General features: G+C 37.6%; 1 protein-coding gene across 2 annotated transcripts in view; it reads left to right on the top strand.

Moving 5' to 3' along the window:
• The window catches only part of UTP20 (UTP20 small subunit processome component), a 98,129-nt gene that overhangs the window by 29,122 nt on the left and 48,591 nt on the right, over positions 1 to 20,416 (top strand). For both annotated transcript variants that reach the window (XM_025881225.2, XM_073900414.1), the window contains exons 21-28: positions 2 to 242; positions 4,138 to 4,323; positions 8,210 to 8,300; positions 9,318 to 9,403; positions 9,975 to 10,100; positions 13,213 to 13,379; positions 15,118 to 15,326; positions 19,956 to 20,099. In XM_025881225.2, the coding sequence (XP_025737010.1) occupies positions 2 to 242; positions 4,138 to 4,323; positions 8,210 to 8,300; positions 9,318 to 9,403; positions 9,975 to 10,100; positions 13,213 to 13,379; positions 15,118 to 15,326; positions 19,956 to 20,099 (1,250 nt within the window). The remainder of the gene's footprint in view (position 1; positions 243 to 4,137; positions 4,324 to 8,209; positions 8,301 to 9,317; positions 9,404 to 9,974; positions 10,101 to 13,212; positions 13,380 to 15,117; positions 15,327 to 19,955; positions 20,100 to 20,416) is intronic.

The raw sequence follows: 20,416 nt of genomic DNA, 5'->3' as shown, positions 1-20,416 counted from the left end.
GAGAAAGAGCTGCAAAATGATGTCAGAGACGAGGAGTCCATTGGAGATGAAAGTTGGGAGCAGACTCAGGAAGGAGATGTTGGAGTTCTTTATCATGAGCAGTTAACATTGAAAACTGACTGTCAGGAAAGACTGGACCACACCAACTTTCGTTTTTTGCTCTGGCGAGCTCTGGCAAAATTCCCAGAGAGGGTAGAACCACGGTCCAGGGAGCTCTCCCCACTTTTCCTGAGATTTATCAAGTAAGTATTCTTTTCTAGGAACATCCCTGGTGGGGTGTGAAGAAGAGAAGATGCAAAGTCTTAAGCTCCCAAGTAGCCTGAGTGTTTTTATATGTGTCACATTTTTAAATAATGGGCATGTCTGTATAGCACTGGCTCTCTCAGAGAACAACTAGTTTTTGTCACCACTTAATTTTACACAAGTGAAAATCTCACCAGCCTATAAATGTTGTTAATAAAAATTCCAGGTTAAATTAAAAAAAATCTAAAAATAAAAATTCCAGGTTACAAAATAAGAAAGGCCATATTGAATTCAATCAATGTACAAAGCCCTTGTTTCTTGCCCTGTTGTTTATTGTTTTATTTCCTGCCTGGGGCATTATTTTCCAGTAACCCAAGCCCAGCCACTCTGTTGTGAGCCTCCTGATGTTTCCCAGGATGCTGAGGGAATATACTCTCAAAGAATAACAAGAACTTTCTGAAGCATCGTTTTGTTGTGACTAAGTAGGCTGTGTGAGAGTTGGATTACTTTAAAACTCTAAAGATAAGGGATATGATGTACAGAACAGTACTAATCATTCAATAAAAAGTATGTTTTCCAGTAATACTTCATTATATGGGAAAATGCCATAGGTATAGGTGAAGCAGGCTACAAACCACAACATGCTTGGTTTGTTCAAGGAACAGCCAGGAAGTTTCAGTGGCCAGAGCAGTGACCCTAGGAGAAAGTAGTTGGAAATGAGGGCAGAACCTTAACAGGGGACCAAATTGTATAGGGCCTTTAAGTGATAATAAAGGACTTTGATTTTTTTTCTCTTAGTGAAATAGAAAGCCATTAGAAGGTTTAAACAGAGGGATGGCATGACTTAAATTTCTTGAGGATTTTTCTGTCATGTTGAGAATAGACTGTAGGTTGGCCAGAACAGAGAGACCAGTTTCAGAGATTATGAGAGTACATGGAAGAAATGATGGTGACTTGACCAAGGTACTAGTATTATCTTGTACTATCGTACAGAGTACAACTAGTTGTACAGAGTACAACTGAGGAAAGGTGTTTGGATTCTGGATATTCTTGGATTTCAATTCAGTAAAAAATATTTTTGAAGGATTGCAACCAGATCAGCCTGTGGGGTTTGGTCAGCCAATAGACCAGATGTATGGGTGTTTGGGGGGCAGAGGGGCCATCCAGGAGGGTGAAAGGGGGGAATTGGGGATGTCTCTAAAGTTTTGATCTGAGTGACTGGAAGAAGAGAGTCACCATTTACTGAGATTGGGAGGATTGAAGAGGTTTGCAGATTTGTGGGGAAGATCCGGAGTTCATTTTTAGACGTGTTCAGTTTGGGATACTGAATAGACATCTAAGTAGGAGTGTTAAGTAGGCAGTTGAATTTGGAGTTTAAAGTTCAAGGGAAAGGTTTGGCCTAGAGGTTATAAATTTGAGGATCATCAGTATACAGATATACAGATGATTTTTTAAATTAAGCGACCAGGAATGAGGCCACACCTAAAGTGCAAATGTAGAGAGAGAAGACTTCCAAGGACTGATACTGCTATTTAGAGGTTGGAGGTAAGGAACCAGGAAAGAGTGACAGAGGAAGAACCAAGACCTTGTAGTATCCCAGGACCCAAGTGAAGAAAGTATTTCAAAGAGGAAGTAATCAGTTGGATCAAACATATCTGAGGCATCAGTCAGATGAAGCATAAGGCTTGACCATTGGCTTTAGAAGTGACCTTAACAAGAGTTGTTTTGGTTAACCTATTAGGGATGAAAGCCTGATTAAAATGAGCTTAAAAGGAAATGGAGAAGAAAAATGAAAACGAGTATGGGCAGTTCTTGTAAAAAAGAAGCAGACAGGTAGAGGGAGATGGTGGGAGCAGAGAGAGCTGCTGTTGCTAGATAGCTATGAAAGATTTAAACAGCATATATTTGTATAACGCTGGTATGAATGAAGGGAGGGAAGATTTGTAATGCAAGAGTGGGAATAAAATTGCTGGAGTCATTTTGAACAGTTAAGAGAAGATAGGATCCAATGCATAAGTAGAAAAGTATACGTGAATAATTCATTCTGGCAAAGGTTATAAGCGAAAATTCAGGCAGATCACTAGATACACTTCCACCATGGTGGAAGAGTAATGATTTTTTCGCCTGATTCTTCAGGCTTTAATTTACTTATAGAATGAAAACAGTGATATTTAGCTTCCTTGCCTTGTTTTGAATATCATATAATGTTTATCACTTGTTTTGTGGAGTGCAAAAAGCTATACGTATGCAAGCTAGGACTAATGGTGTTAATAGGAAATAAATTTCTTACCATGTTAAGTTTCCAAATTTTTCCCTAAAGAAGTAGATTACAAATGGATTACTAAAGATGGAGAGAGGAGCTGGTAAAAAGAAGTGGTTTCTGAATTTAAAAAGACTTAGAGACTAAAGACACACAATTTTTTTAAATATTTAAAATTAGTTGGCAATGATTACCTGTAGCAAGTATTTTTATATAGATGATCCAAACTAATGGAAAACTCAAATGTCACCTTTAATTCCAACTTTGAAATATATTATGGGCTTTTTATTTTATCTTATTGTATTTTTTAGTTTTTGACTAGAAATTTGTATTTCAAAATATGTTTCAAACCATTCAGTATTAGAATTAATTTGTGAATCCCTTATAACCATTCTTTGAGAGAACCAAACCAGAAGCAGTAATCACTAATGATGACACAGTATCCTGATAATAGGTGACATCTAATGAGTACTTGCCACATACTAGGAGCATTCTTATAAGCGCTCTGAGTTAGCTCACTTAACATGGGTGAGCATGCTGTGCATATGGAGAAAAGGTTTAAACAAATATGTCCTATATGGTTAATTGAATGTTGAGAATATACTAGGATGTTATTAAGTAGATGATGGTATGGTGTGTAACTGACACAGCAGCTTGGCTCATTTTAATTCACTCATCCATTTTTAATGTGTTTAGTGCTAGATCCTGCTGGGTGAGAATACAAAGTTGAATATGGTGTAGCATCTCAGCTCTCCAGGTGTCTAATGTGTATTAACCTGGAGTTTAACATGTATTAACCTGGAGTTTCTTCTGTGTGTTGATAGGGTGCTCTCCTCACACATGTTATTTTATAAGTATATTTTTAATTGCAGACTTTAAAGTCTGATCAGTTTCCTTACATCCATAGCCCAGTGCCATGCACAAAACAGACAACAAATGAATAACTGTTGCATGAGTAAATTAAAGTGACACATAACCAGTGCACTATATGACAGCCTTCAAGATATTAGTTACTTAAAACAATGGGCCACAATTAAAGGGATGGAATTTAATAAAAATAATTGTGAATACCAATTGCACAAGCTTAAAGAGACAAAAGGGAAAGACTTACTGATTTTCATTGCCTGGACATTCAGTTTGAGTCAGTGTCATGTTGTGACTGCCCCCTAATGCAACAGAGTTGACCGTTCCATCTGTCTTAACCAGACCACGTCCAGAGGACTGAATTTCACTGAGGCACTGTATTTGCAAAAGGACATTAGCAGAGTAGAATGTGTCTGGTGGAAAGTGACCAGCATGCTCTTAATGCTATGCTTTAATTAATTATTTAATATAGTCCACCCCTACACTACCTCCCCCAGTTATGGTTCCAGAAACAGGGACACTGATTCCAACTCTGTCCAAAAGGGACTTTTCAAATATTTTCAACAGTGCGATTTTAAAAGTGTAACTGCAGTTAGTGGTAGTTTGTCAAATAGGGTACTTAAGCGGGGCTGAATAAAAAAAAATAATGTGAGGAGGCTTGGCTCAGGTGCTGCTGAAGACTGCTCAGTGTGTGACTCTGAACCATGGCCGTGCATCCATCTGTCATAAACAGAATGAGGACATTTCGGCTTCGTCTCTTTCCACTATAGCAATGAGTATTACCCGGCAGACCTGCAAGTCGCTCCAACCCAGGATCTGCGAAGGAAAGCCAAAGGGGAGGCAGCAGAGGAAGTAGAAGAGGAACCTGCTGCAGGAGATGCTGAAGAGCTGGAGGAAGAAGTGGTGCCCATGGACGAACCCTCACAGAAGAAAAAGACAAGAAGAGCTGCAGCAAAGTAAGTTCAGCATTGCTGAAAGATCACAGATCCAGGGTTCTAGGAGAAATGGGATGAGACCTCTGATGGCCTGAGTGTGACAGAGCCTTGGACAAGATGAACCACCCAGATGATTACTTACATAAGTGCTGTATATCCCCCGGGGATTTTCTTAACTTCCTGTCTTCAGAGTTTTTTGGTTGCTTGCTTGTTATTACTAATTTTTTCTTAGTTAGCCTCAGACTATTAGAGTTGGAGGGACTTTGGGGGTCATCTAATCATAAGTCTTTTACAGATAGAGCATTGGGCCTGGAGTGGTTGAATACTCTTTGACCTTTGCCCTTCACTTTGATGGCACCGGTGTTATGTTTCTTTGCTAGGGGACCACGTAATGGAACATCTCTTCTCTTATAAATAAACTGCGTCAGCACTTTTACTTTGCCTTTTGACTTCTTGCCTGGTTGCCTTTTTTCCCCATGCTTTTACATTCTCTTTCCTGTCCTGTGGGTTGTTCATTTACCTAACTTGTTAAGAAATCTTAGAAAAAGTAGAAGTGATCAGGCTTTCAGAAGTTCCTGCAGCTTGCTTGAAGACTGTCTGAATTGGGGCAGCAAGGATCCAGTGTATTGGTGCTTCCATGTTATTTTAAAACTTTAGATCTTCATTGGTTCATTCAGCAACTGTATTGAGTGCCTTCTAAGTGTTGGGCTGCAAAGATGAAGGGTACTTAGCCTCCACTACGCAGAAAGCACAGTCTGATGCCTGGTCGAATTTTTTTATAGAAGTATTTTTAAAGGAGTTCAAGGATAAGACGAATAAAAAAAAAACAAGGTATTACAGGAACATACTAAAAAATGACTTAATTCTACCACAAAGAGAAGACTGTTACAGAGGGCCCCACTGAAGCTGAAAGATGAAAGTCGGCCAGGCAGCTGGGGCACGGAAGGACTCTGCAGCTGATGGAGATAGTGTGTAAGGCAGAGGGGCAAGAAAGAGCATGGCTGCGCATCCTGAAGCTGTAGTTCCTTCTCTGTTTCTACCTGACAGATCCCTGAGCGTTCTGTCCCCTGCTACTCCCTCTCAGACAAAAATCGTGGTTTTCTTCTTCATGTCCTCAGCAAATAGCAAAAGATTAGTCCTTGTCTTTGGTGAATAAATGAATAAGCTATTTATTCAGTCATGCCTCATCTTTCTCACCCCTGGACCTTTTCTGTGTCCTTCCCCACATCCATAATGTGCCCTTGCCCCATTTCCGCCAACTGAAATTCTACTCATACTTCCAGAAACAGTTCCTGTACTACTTCGTCACTGAAGCTTCTCCTGTCTTCTAAACTGAAAGTTCTCTTAACTCGGCTTCAGACTTTCAGAAGAGCCATCCATGCCTCTATCATGGTGCCTCTCCTTGCCTTGGATATTAATTTTTTATAGATCTGCCGTGTTAATCAGTCTTTAGGGATAAGGTCCACATCTTTAGCCAAACTTAGAATATTGCTAACATACACCATTGAAAATGTAAGTAAATTGGTAATCACATTCCTAGTGCCACTTCAATACATTCCTAATCCCAGATTTATAATCCGTTATGGAACATGTTTCTTGCTGGCAAGTATTTATTGAAAACATGTAAATTGGCTCCTGTTCTCTTTGGCTCTTTTTTTTTTTTTTTTTTTTTTTTAATGGGCTCTACGCTGGGCATGGAGCCCAGCTTGGGGCTTGAACTCACAACCCTGAGATCAAGATCTAAGCTGAGATCACGGGTCAGATGCTTAACTGACTGAGCCACGCAGGTGCCCCTCTCTCTGGCTCTTTAAGGCTACCTGGCTCATGAAAATATAATAAATATTGGGGGGAAAGAAGGGATGTTTCAAGAGAAAGTCTTAAAAGTTTATTTGTCAAACTGCAAGGACTCAGTGATAAGTATGTAGGGACATCGTATCAGTCAGAGCTCTCCAGAGAAGCAGACGAAGAGGGTGAAGGAGTGTGTGTGTGTGTGTGTGTGTGCGCGCATAAACAAATTTATTTTGAGGAACTGGCTCACGTGATTATGGGAGCCAGCAGGTCCAGAATTTGTAGGGCAAGACAGCAGGCCAGAAAGTTAGGCAGGATTTGATGCTGCAGTCTTGAGTCCAGAACTCACAGACTAGGATTTCTATGTCATGGTCCTGTGGCAGAATTCTTTATTCTCTGGGAAACATCAGTTTTCTCTCTTCAGACCTCATGGATGAGGCCGATCCACATTATTGAGGGTAATCCCCTTAATTTAAAGTCAACTGATTATAAATGTGAATATCTACAAAATACTTTAATTGCAACACGTAGATTAGTATTTCATTACATGTAATTTAATGTTGTAATTAAATACTGTAATTTAGACAGGTTGACACATAAGACTAACCATCACAGGCGTTTAAGCTAAATATAAGCAGAAGTGCTACCTTACTTATTTCTCTATCATATGTAAGAAGGTCATAACTTCCAGATTATTTTCTCTCTATTAACCAGTAGGACTTCTACAGTTTTCCATTTTTTTGCCCAGGAGCAGAGAGGCACATTTTTTACTAAACTCTTAGGAACAGAAGCCCCATAACTCTTGTTTTTTCGTTCAGTCTTTGCACAAAGTCCAGATCTTGTCTTTGTCAAGATGAGGAAAAGGAGACTCTGAAGTGTTCAGTCACTTTCCCCAAAGTCAGTACCACACACGCTGCTTGGTTTCTGTCTCTCTTCACTTCTCCCTGCTCTTGTTCTTGAAATAGGCAAATAAAATCTCCAAATTGTAACCACTTATTCATTCAGGGTTTTTTTTTAAAGCCCTAATACATCTTATCAGTTATACACAGAAAGAAAACTGTTTGCCAAGTATTTTTAAAGCTTTCTGGAGCCTATGAGTTAAGAAGTCAAGCAAGTAATTGTAGTGGAAGCTCTCTTCTTGACCTCTTGCAGTGGATGTCATTGGCTTGGAGTCACATCTCCATATTTAACTTCTGACCACAGGGTGTTGTTCTTTCTTCTTCCTTCTTGGTAAGCAAGAGCTATGGTTGTCCAAATATGGACCTCTCTTTCCCGACATCAGTGTTTATGTTGTATGAAAATGAGGAAGAATGTATTTTACCACCTGTCTACTGCATAGAAACCAGACAAGGAGTCATTCCAAAAATTATCTGTGTTCAGCTTTGCAAATACATCGCTGTTCTGATTACTTTCTTTCTGTTTCTGGTTTAATTTAAACCATTCTGTGCACATCCTGAATGATTTTCTGGGGTGGGGAAGCCTGGACTTTAGGGGAAGGCCTGCCTGAGATACGGAATTTCTGGAGAATAATTTCTGAAATGCAAATAACTAAAACTTGTTTGTGTAATTAACAGTGAAACTATAGTCAAGGTGTTTGGCATACTTGTCAGAAAGACTAAAGTTGGTGGGTATTATGATCCTAAGAGAATGTCTGGGGATGGAATGCCTGGGTGGCTCAGTCGGTTAAGTGTCTGCCTTCAGTTCAGCTCATGATCTCGGGGTCCTGGGATCAAACCCTGCATTGGGTTCCCTGCTCAGTAGAGTCTGTTTCTCCCCCCCCCCCGCCCCTCCTCCCCCACTCATGCTCTCTCTCTCAAATAAATAAATAAAATCTTCAAAAAAAAGAAAAGAAGACCTCTGGGGGTGCCTGGGTGGCTCAGGTACTTGAGTGTCCAACTCTTCATTTCAGCTCAGGTCATGATCTCAGGCTTGTGAGATCGAGCCCTGCATTGGGCTCCACACTGGGCGTTGTACCTGCTTGGGACTCTCTCTCTCTCCCTCTCCCTGTGCCCCCCACCCACCCATATGCATGTGCTCGCTCTCTCTAAAAAGAAAAAAAGAAAATCTCTGTTCTTTAATTCTGTAATACCCTATGGTTTTTGTTTTTTGGCTTTTTTAGGCAGTTAATTGCTCATTTGCAAGTTTTCTCTAAGTTTTCAAATCCACGAGCCTTATATCTGGAGTCTAAATTATATGAGCTGTATCTTCAGGTAAGTAAAATAAATTCTTGCCACTGCAGTTCTTTGTGAATTTTCTCTGTTGTTCACCAAAATAACTTTTAGGTTCTTAATAATTGTTGATGAATAGGGCCCATGTCTACATTTTAAGTACAGTGTTCTAAAAATTTAATAATTATTTTCTGTGTCCTGAGAAACAGATTTAGACTGTACTAATATTGTTAATTTTAAAGACATTTTGAGTGACTAAACATTGGTGAGCTGTATTAACAGTGGAGATTGTGCCAAAAAAAAGGTAACTACTTTTTACTTTTAGGTAAGTTAGCCTTACAGCGTGCTGGGATTTCAGGATCTATTACACTGAGTGAAAGCTGGATAGTTGGAATAAGAATCTATCTCAGTCACAATATATGATCTTCAGTTACAGAAAAGATTGCAGAAAAAATTTGATGTCAGAAGCAGAGTAAGCACTGGATGTCATTCTAAGCCATCTGGGAAAACAAAATTTCCTTTTTTCATTTGGATGTTTTTTAGGTGGAACTTCTATGATTTCAGCAGAATTTATCTTCATTCTGCCCCGTAATTCAGATACAGTTTGTTTATAAAGCAAGAGCTCAAAACTGCAGGAAGCAAAATTCTTAACTAACTGATCTGAGAGGCTCTGTGCCAGGTCTTCTTTCCTGGAATCTTAACGATTGCCATTACTTTCACAGTGTTGTGGGAGCTTTCCCTCATCATGGGACCAGCCCCGCTGGTATAAACCCAAATATATGAAGGGATTTGGCCTTGACCAAAAGACTGACAGACCCGAGGGTCTGGCATGTGGGATTCAGGGGTCAGAGTTTTGTTTCCACTTTGTTCATTGCATGTATTCTATTGGTGCTGTACCTCCAGGAAGATGTAAAGCTGTTGTCAGCAATCAGCTTTAACCCACACCTAAAAATTGAGATTGTAAAAATCTAATGTAGCAAATTGACACAAGTAAATTACTATCCCATGGTGTGTGTATATGTAACTTCATTAACTTATTTTATAAAATATTATTCTTAGTTGTTGCTACATCAAGATCAAATGGTGCAAAAAATAACCCTGGATTGTATAATGACATACAGACATCCACATATCCTCCCTTACAGGTAAGTTATTTGAAGCTAAAGAAATGCACTTTCTTTGGCTGGTTTTTAACTTTCTACATTAGAGCCTCTTCTAAAATAAATTTATGAAGGCCTGGAAATTTCCCTTTTCTACTATAATCATAATGCTATTTTCAGGTAAGAAATGAAAATTGAAAGTATATTTGTGTATTAAGAATGTTTCTCCATAGATAATAAGGTAGGAAAGAGACAACTAATTGATAAGTATATGTTGAGAAGGTTATATCATTTCTTGTTGCTTCAATAATGTCAAAATCTTGGTGATTACTTAGGGAATCATACTGATCACTCTCTGTAAGAACTGAAGAAAGCTTTTATATTAATCTCTTTTAAACAGCTGAATTATTGACTAAGTCTTAATTCCTCACAATCACTTTTACCTTTTAAAATTTGAAAACCTGTTATTTTGTGAAAATTTTCCTTTATGGATGTCAACCACAACGTAGATATTCTTAGTTCCTAGTTCAGTTTACAAATTACTGTACTATATTGCATTTTTTTAAAGTACCATTGATTTTTAAGTGATGATTTGTGCTATATTCCATTTTTAAAGGGAAAACTTACAAAGATTGCTTGAAGACAGAAGCTTTAAGGAAGAGATAGTGCATTTTAGCATTTCTGAAGATAATTCAGTAGTGAAAACAGCCCACCGAGCAGATCTGTTTCCTATTCTGATGAGGTATTTACACTGTTTAAAACTGATTTTTTTAAAAGTTGATCACAAAAACAATTATGAATATACTATTACGATTCTTTCAGTGATTATAATGGAGTATTTCATTTTTTATTTGATTTTGATTTTTTTTTAATTGAACCTTTTAGGGAAATCAAATTGTTATAGAGACTTATTTTAAAATATTTTGTCCCTAACATAAGGAAAGATCTTGCCATGGAGTTATTTTAATAATAATGTTAAAATTGAATCCTCTATTCCTCTAAGTTTTATTATTGAAAAAGAGTAAAGATAATTCGTTGGGTATATAACTATGAGATATAAAGGCTATTGATTTTTGGTGTTGATTATTTAACCATCCACATTACAAACCTTTCTTATTAGTTTTAATTGTTTTTATTGGATTTTCTTGGATGAAAAAGTAATAGTAACAGTCATCAAAGTGTTAGACTCCTATTTAAAAAAACCCTTTGAGGGAGCGCCTGGGTGGCTCAGTCGGTTAAGCTTCTGCCTTCGGCTCGGGTCATGATCCCAGGATCCTGGGATCGAGTCCCAAGTTGGACTCCCTGCTCAGTGGGGAGCCTGCTTCTCCCTCTCCCTCTGCCCCTCCCCCATGCTCTCTCTCCCTCTCTCTTTCTCTCCCTCAAGTAAATAAAATCTTTAAAAAAAAAAAAAAGGAAAAAACGCTTTGAGGTTCCATTTTACTGGAAATAAAGTAGAAAGTCCTTATTCCTCCTTCAAGGGCCTGGTATGTCCAACCCACCACCCATTCACCGCCCCCCTCAGAGCCCACTTCCATGTCAGTGGACCTGCTCTTCCCTGTACTTTGAACACATGACCACTAGCTCTTCTTTTTCACTCAGTCTCCTCTCAAATGTTATATTGTCAGGATGCCTTCCTTGATCACCTTATGTAAAATCACACCTTCCTGTCATCACCCGGTAGTCTCCTACCTTGCTTTATTCCTCACAATTGTCCGACATAGCCTCCTACTTATCACTCTTCTCCCCTGCCAGAAGGTAAACTCCATGGCCTGTAGAAAATGTTAGTCAAATTAATTTTGCATTATTTTATGATTAAAAAAACCCTCTTTTTTTCTGTTTTTTAATTTACGTATTACCTACACATCATAGAAGAATTAACTGTGGTGGTAGTGTTTGTGGTTATCCCTGTGTTGCTAGTGGACTTAACAGTAATGCTTGTAGAGCAGCCCTTTTTAAAATTTGGTCTGCTCCTTCTTGGCAGGGGCTGTCACTGAGATGCTTTTGGGGGGTCCCTGAGGTTAGAACTTTTTTAATAATACTACTAAGACATTACCTTTTACCACCGTGCCCAGATTTGTGTTGACAACACAAAAAACAACAGTGGGTAAAACTGTGGGTGCCTTAGCACTAATCAGGACAGTGGCTCCGCACTGTACAAGGCATTCTTCATTGCCACACACCCAGAGTTTAAAAAAAGAAAAAAAGCTAGTTTCGTTTAATGTTCTTGGTAAGTCTTAAGCCTCAAGTACTTGTCTTTTTATTGTTTTATATGATGAAGTGGGAAGTGTGCGTAAAGCACTTCTGCTGAATCCTCATGGAGTGGCGTGTTTTCCAAATAATGGATGCAAGTTACAGAATCGTTCATGGCTAAAGATCCATTCAAAGTGCAAGATAGACAGATGGACTTTAATGTAACAGATCACAAAGCTTATTAATAAGGCTTAAGATTCTGCATTGCAACTAGCCTTTAACTTGTTGAGGTTTGCTGTAGTATCAAAGTGGGATATCCACAAGGATCTCAAAAGAATTACCTGAAGGCTTACAAAATACTTTTTCCTTTCTCCAGCTGCATATCTGTTTAAGGCTGGATTTTCTTCAACTATAATATACTGTAAATGATTGAATGCAGAAGCAGATAGGAAAATCCAGTTATCTTCTAATAAGCAAGACAATAAAGAAATGTGAAAAAAGGAAAGTAAAACATGCTTCTAGACTCACTAAGTTTTGGTGGGGGAGAGATTTGGAAAATAAAATTTTTCATTAAAATTGTTATTTACATTAACTCATTTTAATTTCTACCAAGATAAATATCAATAGATAAAACTCACATGCACAAAAGCTCTTTGGGGACCTCAAAAATGTTTAAGAATATAAAGGGGTCCTAATATCGAAAAGTTTAAAAACCACTGTGTTTCAATTTCAAATGTTAAAGCACTAACATTTATTATAAATTAACATTTGCCATACTAAGAAAGTAAGTCCTATCACTAGATTGTTTAGTATTTTATCAGCAATGGATATTGAATTTTATTAGAATGCCTGTTAAGCATGTATTAAAATGATTATATTAACTTTTCCTATGAGCCATTGATCTATATCAATCCAATAGGCTTTATTAGTGATTCTTTCTTGCATTCCTGGGATAAATCCTTATTTGGCTTTAATATTGTTTTAATGCAGCACTGGATACTGTATTTAGAAATATAGGGTTTTATGTTTATAAGCAAGATTGGTATATAATTTTATAATTTTGTTTTTGTTCCTCAACCCATCTCAACCTTCATAAATGAGAAAGGACTGTTCCTTCTTTCTCTTAACTATGAAACTTTATAGCATGGGGATTAGTTTTCCTTGAAATTTAGAAAATTCATCTGAAGAACTGTATGGGTTCCATGTTTACTGTTCTATTCAGGTTTTCTTCTTAAGTTCCTTTTGCTTATTTGTTCTGTTTTCTTTTCCAGAAAATTACCCATTTAATTGAAGTCTTTCCAGTTTCCTTGTTTATTAGAGTTGTATTCACTTACTTCCTGTTAATCTGTGTATTCTCATTTTCATTTGGCTTGCCTATTTTACTGTTTTTTTCCTCCTACAAAGAGCCACCTTTCAGCTTTTATCTTTATTATTTCCTTGTTCCTACTTCCCTCAGCCTTGTTTTTTTTTGTTTTGTGGTTGTTTTTTGTTGTTCTAAATTTTCTCTGTTAAATATCTAATTTCTATTTTCATCCTTCCTTGTTTTATAATATAACCTTTTAAGCCTGTTGAATTGCTATTCTAGCCTCTTAGGAAAACAAAATGACTACTATTATGTTTTAGGATTAATGTGCAAACAAAATAATATTCTTTTGACTTATTAGAATTTTGTATGGCCGAATGAAGAATAAGACTGGCAGTAAAACTCAGGGGAAAGCCGCTTCAGGCACCCGCATGTCCATTGTCCTGAGGTTCCTCGCTGGGACCCAACCGGAGGAGATCCAGATATTCTTAGACCTGCTATTTGAACCTGTGAAGCACTTCAAGAATGGTAGCTCTCAACTTCCTGCTACTCTGAATGTGTATTGTCTGCTGTAGACTTCAGATGTCTCAGGCTAGGTTTCCCATGCTCTTGGACATCTTTCTAATGGGATTGTTCCTTCCAATCTCATTGGTGGCCTTTAAAGTTTGAATTAGGTGGAGCTCACAGTTGATCCTGGCGATTATCATCATCCACGGGTCAGTAAGCCCCTGATTAGAAAATGTGTATTTTTGGGAGTGCCTGGGTGGCTCAGTTGGTGGAGCATATGACTCTTGAGTTAAGGTTGTAAGTTTGAGGCCCACATTAAGTGTAGAGATTACTTAAAAAAAATAAGAAAGAAAAGAAATGTGTATTTTTGCTGTTGTGCATTTAGGCCATTTGAAAAATGGTACTTACCCAGATACAATGTATAGGTTTCTCCTTAGAAACTTAGGGCATGCTGAGAAATTAATTTTAATTGTCTTAGTATTTATTCATTCACTGAGTCATTCATCTATTGAGTAAAGACTTGTTGAATACCTCCTGTGCCCTGGATACTTTTGAAAATAGAAAAGTAAATATTTATGCTCTCAACGTCACCATCTAAACTAAGTGTATATAATAGGTATATCCAGTGAGCTGAAATGCTCTATGGTCTTTTCTCTGGTATGCAATGTTAGTAATTAATAATAATAATAATAGCTAACATTTACTCCATGCCAGACGTTATGATGGGCCCTTTTACATACAGCTCAGTTGATCCTTAAAACAACCACCTGAGGTATCATTACTCGGCTATTCCCATTTTACCAATGAGGAAACTGAGGCTTAGAGAGTTTACTATTTTGCTTATGACCACTCAGCTAGAAAATAGTAGATACTTCTGACTGTAGAATCTCTGCTCTCACCCCATAATCACTTTGCTTTAGGCAAACACAGGTATTTATTTGCATGGTAATGTGTTGTATGAAATTTTGTATTGTTTCTATGATAATGGATTCACCTGTTAAAATGTTTTCGTTCAGTGTAATATTGCCCTGCGAAGGAAGTTGGCTCTGATGAAGGAAGACAAAGGCTTTTGTTCAGTGAAACAGCTTCCATTGTAAGAGGATAGCTATAAATGATACTCTTTTTGGATAGACCATTTAGGTGTATGAAATAGCAAGCTCATGATTTCATACCAGTTGGTTTGAAGTAAAGCTCATGCCTGTTGGTTTCAAGTAAAGCTCATGCAATAACAATTCAAGTCTTTTAAGTAAATTACAAAATCAATTTGGTACCTATTTATAAAAGACTATTCTTTTATTTATTCAGGGGTGGCAAGAGAAAACATTTGATCCTCAGCATTCAAGAAGCTTCTGATGTAGCAGGCAGGACACTTTCTATGGAACTGCTCAAGTCATCATAGACAGTGAAAGCTGAGAGTGAGAAAAATGTATGGGAAGTTGTTAGGTGGAACAGAAGACTATTGCTATTTCAGGTTTTGGGGAGTAGTCTAAGTAGGTTGAGAATGGAGCTTAGAGACTTAATTCTGGCACAAGTTTCTCCTTTATTCTCAGTTTCCTCATCTATAGTGTGATAATACTAAAACCTATCATGCCTAGTTCATTGAATATTTGGCAAGAGAATCAGGAGAAAATACATTAGGAAAGTACATTATCTGTAAATCATTGGAACAATAGAAAATACTCTATAATTGAGGGAATTGACCAAAGGAATCTGTAATCAGAGAGTAATATTTCCTTTTATATGATATCTCTTTCACTAGGAGAATGTCATTCTGCAGTCATTCAAGCAGTAGAAGATTTGGATTTGTCTAAAGTTCTTCCTTTAGGTCGTCAGCATGGTATCTTAAATAGCCTTGAAATAGTATTGAAGAACATCAGTCATCTGATCAGTGCATACTTACCAAAGATTTTGCAGATATTGCTGTGCATGACAGCGACTGCATCGCACATCCTTGACCAGCGAGAAAAGGTGAGAGACATTCACTGAGGTTGCTTTCTTCTTGGGCTAAAGCATTTTACTTGGGAAATTGGTTGGGACCTGAATATCTAACAGTCTTCACTGTTTTAAATATTTATGTGTAGTTGGAGGATGCAAATTACAGGTGACCCTTGAATAACATGGGTTTAAACTGTGAGGGTCCACTTACAAATGGGATTTTTTTTCCGATAAATACAGTGCAGCACCATAAAGTACTTCTCTTCCTAATGATTTTCTTAATAACCTTTTCTTTAGCTGACCTTATTATAAAGTAAGAGTACAGTATATAATACGTAAAACATAAAAAGTATGTGTTATTTGACTGTTTATGGTATCGGTAAGGCTTCCAGTCAACAATAAGCTATTAGTAGTTAAGATTTTGGGGAGTCAGAAGTTATACAGGGATTTTTGACTGTGCAGGGGATCAATGCCCCTGACCCCTGTGTTGTTCAAGGGTCAGCTGTATGTCACTTGTGTATTTTAAAGAGTTTTTAAATAATAGGGTGTGAGTTAGTTCTATATACATCTCAAACTAAAATCAGGGATAAGTTGAGCTGATTTCAAGAGCCTCGAGGTATAGGACATCTTCCAACTCTATCAAGAATGGCTGGAGAATGAACAGAATACGGTTAGCATCATCCTTGTTATTTTGAGATAAGAGTTGCCCAGAGGTCTTTTACAAGTAAATTCTTGCCTACTGTAAGTGCAGTGTTTTGAATAAGGATAAGTAGCAAGACCCAGCATTGAGCTAACTGCCAGAGGCTTAACAAGATGGTGCTCAGTAAATATTTTCTGAATTGTATTAAAGACTATACATTTATGTTCTCTTGAAACAAGTGTGTGGGCGTAAGTATGCTCTTTGGAAAGCTTAGGGAAACTTAATGTCTTTATGGACTAAAGGCTTCTTAATGGGACTTGAAGTGAAGATCTAGACTCAAGATTTCTGCTATTGATTCTCAGTTAATGATAAATGGGCACAGTTTTAATTGGGCTAAAATCTGTTTCCTTTGATTTGTGGATATGCCTGGTGAACTGCCTCTCAGGTATGGTCATGATAACTAAAAATTGACAGCCAGAATTTTACGCTGTTTCTTGGGCTACACATGGATATAAATCTGCTTTAGTGATGAAATAATATTCTCTGATTACCAAGCTCCAGGGATTTAGAACACACCTTCTATTTTGTTAGACACCATTTTCTTTATTCTTTCATTCATTCCTTCAGCAAATATTAATTGAGCCCCTGCTATGTGACAGGCACTGTTCTAAGCACCAGAGATGGAGCAGTGAACAAGGCAAACAAAAATTCCTGTCCATTTATTGATTCAGTAAATACTTATTTCACATCTACCATCTATCATACATCATTCTAGGTAGGGAATGAGACAGGTAAGGACTCAGTATCATGGGTGAAAAAGAATAAATAAATAAATACACAAATAATTAGAATAATGTCAGTTGGTGGTGAGACCTGAGAGGGAAGTAAATGAGAACCTCTGCAGATGTCTGTGTAGCTTTCTCCCCTCCAGTACTCTGCCTTTCATTCTCCCCAAGCCACACTACTCTGTCTCCTCATCTTGGGAGGATGACGGGCCTGTGCCTAGACTCTTCCTTCTCCCAGTAATCCCTGAAACTCCAACCAGGAATCTGGGGAACGTATAGTACTCACCTCATCTGTTTACCCTCTCAGGGCTTACTGCCCTTTGCTGCCCACTGTCTAGTATCTAAAAATCATTCTCTCACAGATGCTCTTCAGTCTTTTAGTTGCTTGAGAAGGAAGGCCAAATCAAGTCCCTGTTGATCCATCTTGAACAGATGTGGAAAAACCGTGAGAAAGGAGCAGGCAGAGAACAGTCCTCTAACTAACACAAGGCTAGGAACAGGTCATGTTCCCAATAGCCAGAGTAGAAACTTCGTAATACCCAAGGCACCAGGAAGAGTCCTAGGCAAGGGAGTACCTCAGTAGTGGAACCAGATTAGCTCTGGAATAAAGGCTGCCCTAGCAATACCTAACAAAGCTTACAAAGCTCATGCTCTTTTCCCAAGTAAATTAATTACATCTGAGAACATGACTCAAAAGCTTTCAAATGATTTAAATGAAAACAAAATTCAGTATCTGGCATCCAGTCAAGTTTTACCAGGCATACCAAGACGGATGAAAATTTTACTCATAATAAGGAAAAAAAACCAATCAATAGAAGCAGATGCAGCAGTGGCATAGATGATAGAATTAGCCAAAAACTTAAAACAGCTATTAGGAATACACTCCATATATTCACAAAAGTAGAGGAAAACATGAGCATGTTGAGGAGAGACAAGAAGACATGAAGAGTTTAAAATAAATTGAGAGAATGTGATAAGAAGTGACCAAACTGGGAGTGGATAGGTCTAAGGAGGTAATATTTGAACTCCTCTATCTACCCAGCTGTGGGAAGAACATTTCAGGCAGAGAAAATGGCTAGTAGTGCAAAGTCCCTGAGGTAGAACAGTTTTGACGTATTCTCAGAACAGACGGAAGGGCAAGATGGCTGGAGCACAAGGAGGGAGAAGAATCATGTAAGATAAAGTCGAGAGGTAGATAGGGCCTCATGGGCTCTGAGATGAATGCGCTCTGAAGTCTACTGGGAAAACTGAAGAAGTTTGAAGCCAGGGAGTGAGGGATAAGGTCTGTTTGATGTTTTTAAAATTTCACTCTGATTACTTTGTGAAAAAGAGGCTTGTGGAGGGCCAGCAGTGGAAGCTGAAAACAGGTCTTGGAAAATTCTTTATGTTGTATGAGAGCTTCATGGCCATAGGGAGAATTCTGTGAGAATTTTCATTTATGCCTTACAGTGAGTGATAGTGACTTTATCTATACTTGTATATATTAAATCATGAAAGGTTAGAGATTTTATAAACTCTGTAAAAGTTCTCTGACTTTTTGGTTAACTTAGAAGTTACTCAGTAATGCAGCCTTACTCCTGTGTCAATAATCAGTAACTCAAAAGATCATTTATGCAATTTCATAGATCATTAGTTAGTGAGGTGCTAAGCTTTTTGATAGTTTGGAGCTTTTTAAAAAATTCTTGGACAAGTTCAAAGAATTCCTTAAGGTACTGTAATGAATTACTGCACAGTAATACTGCTTAAGTAAGTTAAACTTCTACATTTGTGTATTTGAGCTAAGTTACACATTTACTTTTTTTGTATCTTTTAGTTCCTCCAAGGCATTGACTTAAGTGTATATAATGAGGTTTGTTTTAGTTTGATTTTATTATTTTGGAACATTTAAACAACAGGGTAACTTTTAAATGTACATGAAATTCAGTCAAATGGACTATTCCTCTAGGAACTAAAGTCTACAATTTTCTTCATGATGTTGTGGCCATAAAACTTGATGTTCATTATATTAGAGTATCGTGTTGTCTTCATAAATTTCAGGGTGGTTTTTGGATTTTGATGTAGGTCACTAAGGTCACATGTAAAAATAAGTCACCACTTACATATCCAGAGACCACAGTATATTAATCAAATGGAAAAACAATTAGGGGTTGCACCTTACCTCATTTGTTTGGTTTTTACAACATTCCTTTAAGATCCACTAGAAATTCTGACTCTTCCATGAAGCTTTTCCCTTTTCAAATTTGTAATTCCTCCCCTCTTGGATATCTTTGGCATTTTCAGTCTGTCATGTAATTTAATACATTTTCCTTCAGTGAGATTTTAAGCTGAGGTCAGACCTATGGCAGTCATACCACTGGACTCATTGGTGGCGGCTCAATAAATTATTCTGCTCTGAGCCTGAAGAAACTAGCCACATATTTGTGATGTTGTAACCCGCAGGGAAGGAGATGCCAGTAGAAGTAGCAGAGTCTGTTATGAAAGAAGTTTGCTGTTAATTTGCCCACTCCAGCCTCTATGCCTCTAAACAGACAAATTGTGATTTTTTTCCAAATTGCATTTTTCTTTGAGCTATATATTTTGAGATCTTCTCATGCCTTGATTCAGTTGCCTCATTCTCTTATACTGTGTGAGGTGTTCTACAGTATAGAGATACCATAAATTCTTTAGTCTCCTAGACTAATTTTAATAAGAATAATTGAAAACTCCCAGTTTTAGAAAAAGTAAAAAATAATAGTACAAGTTATGAAAACAAAAGAGAAAGTAACTTTCATTTGAAATAAAGGTTTGATTTCCCCCCTAATCTAAGGCATTGTGATGGCAAAGGGAAAAAAAGTTTGTTTTATTTAGAATGTTCTGTTCATAGGAAGAAATTGGGATTTTATTTGAGACAATTACTTGGATAAAGAAATACAATAATGTAGGACACAAAACAGCTGTTCCACTTGTGATTCCACCCCCCCACCCAGGACACTTTACAATGAATTTACTGGGCAGTGATAGTGGAGCACATCTCACCATTTGATTTTTTAAGTCTTCTGCTTTCCCATCTTGTTTGATTAGAAAAGCAGTATGATATGATGAGTTGAATTTCCACGTGAATCAGAGCCACAGTCAACAGACTTAATAACAGAATTTCCAGTTTGATTCTTAACCATCTGAGCAATAGTGCCTCCTTGAGGAATCAAGATAAAAATGAAATACATTTTTTTTTTTTAAGAGAAGGTCTTTGTTTTACAGATACACCTCAGGTTTATTAACCCACTGAAAAATTTAAGACGTCTTGGAATCAAAATGGTAACTGACATCTTTCTGGATTGGGAGTCTTACCAATTCAGAACTGAAGAAATTGATGCTGTATTTCATGGTGCAGTTTGGCCCCAGGTAAACTTTATTACTACATTCTGCTTGGATACCTTCTGCTACTTCCTTTGTTACTACTTTAACCAGCACAGTCTATGAATGCGAGTCCTGGTCTTTTACATCGAGTCTTCCTTTGATTCTGGAAGTTTTAGAACACTTTTCTTTCCCTCCACTGTCACCTAAAGCTCAAGAGCTGGTTTCTGTAATACCGTGACTTTTATACCTTAAGGTTATTTAGAATATGATTGTGTATCTTAAGCAAATGGAATCTAACTGTTGTAGCACCTCAGTGATGTGTCTGGATTTTGACAAGCATAAGAGAAAATACACAGATATTC

Source organism: Callorhinus ursinus, unplaced genomic scaffold (genome assembly GCF_003265705.2).
Source record: "Callorhinus ursinus isolate GAN/ISIS: 27379988/994484 unplaced genomic scaffold, GSC_fseal_2.0 scaffold14, whole genome shotgun sequence".
Classification (NCBI taxonomy): domain Eukaryota; kingdom Metazoa; phylum Chordata; class Mammalia; order Carnivora; family Otariidae; genus Callorhinus; species Callorhinus ursinus.
This window is presented reverse-complemented; position numbering and strand designations above follow the sequence as displayed.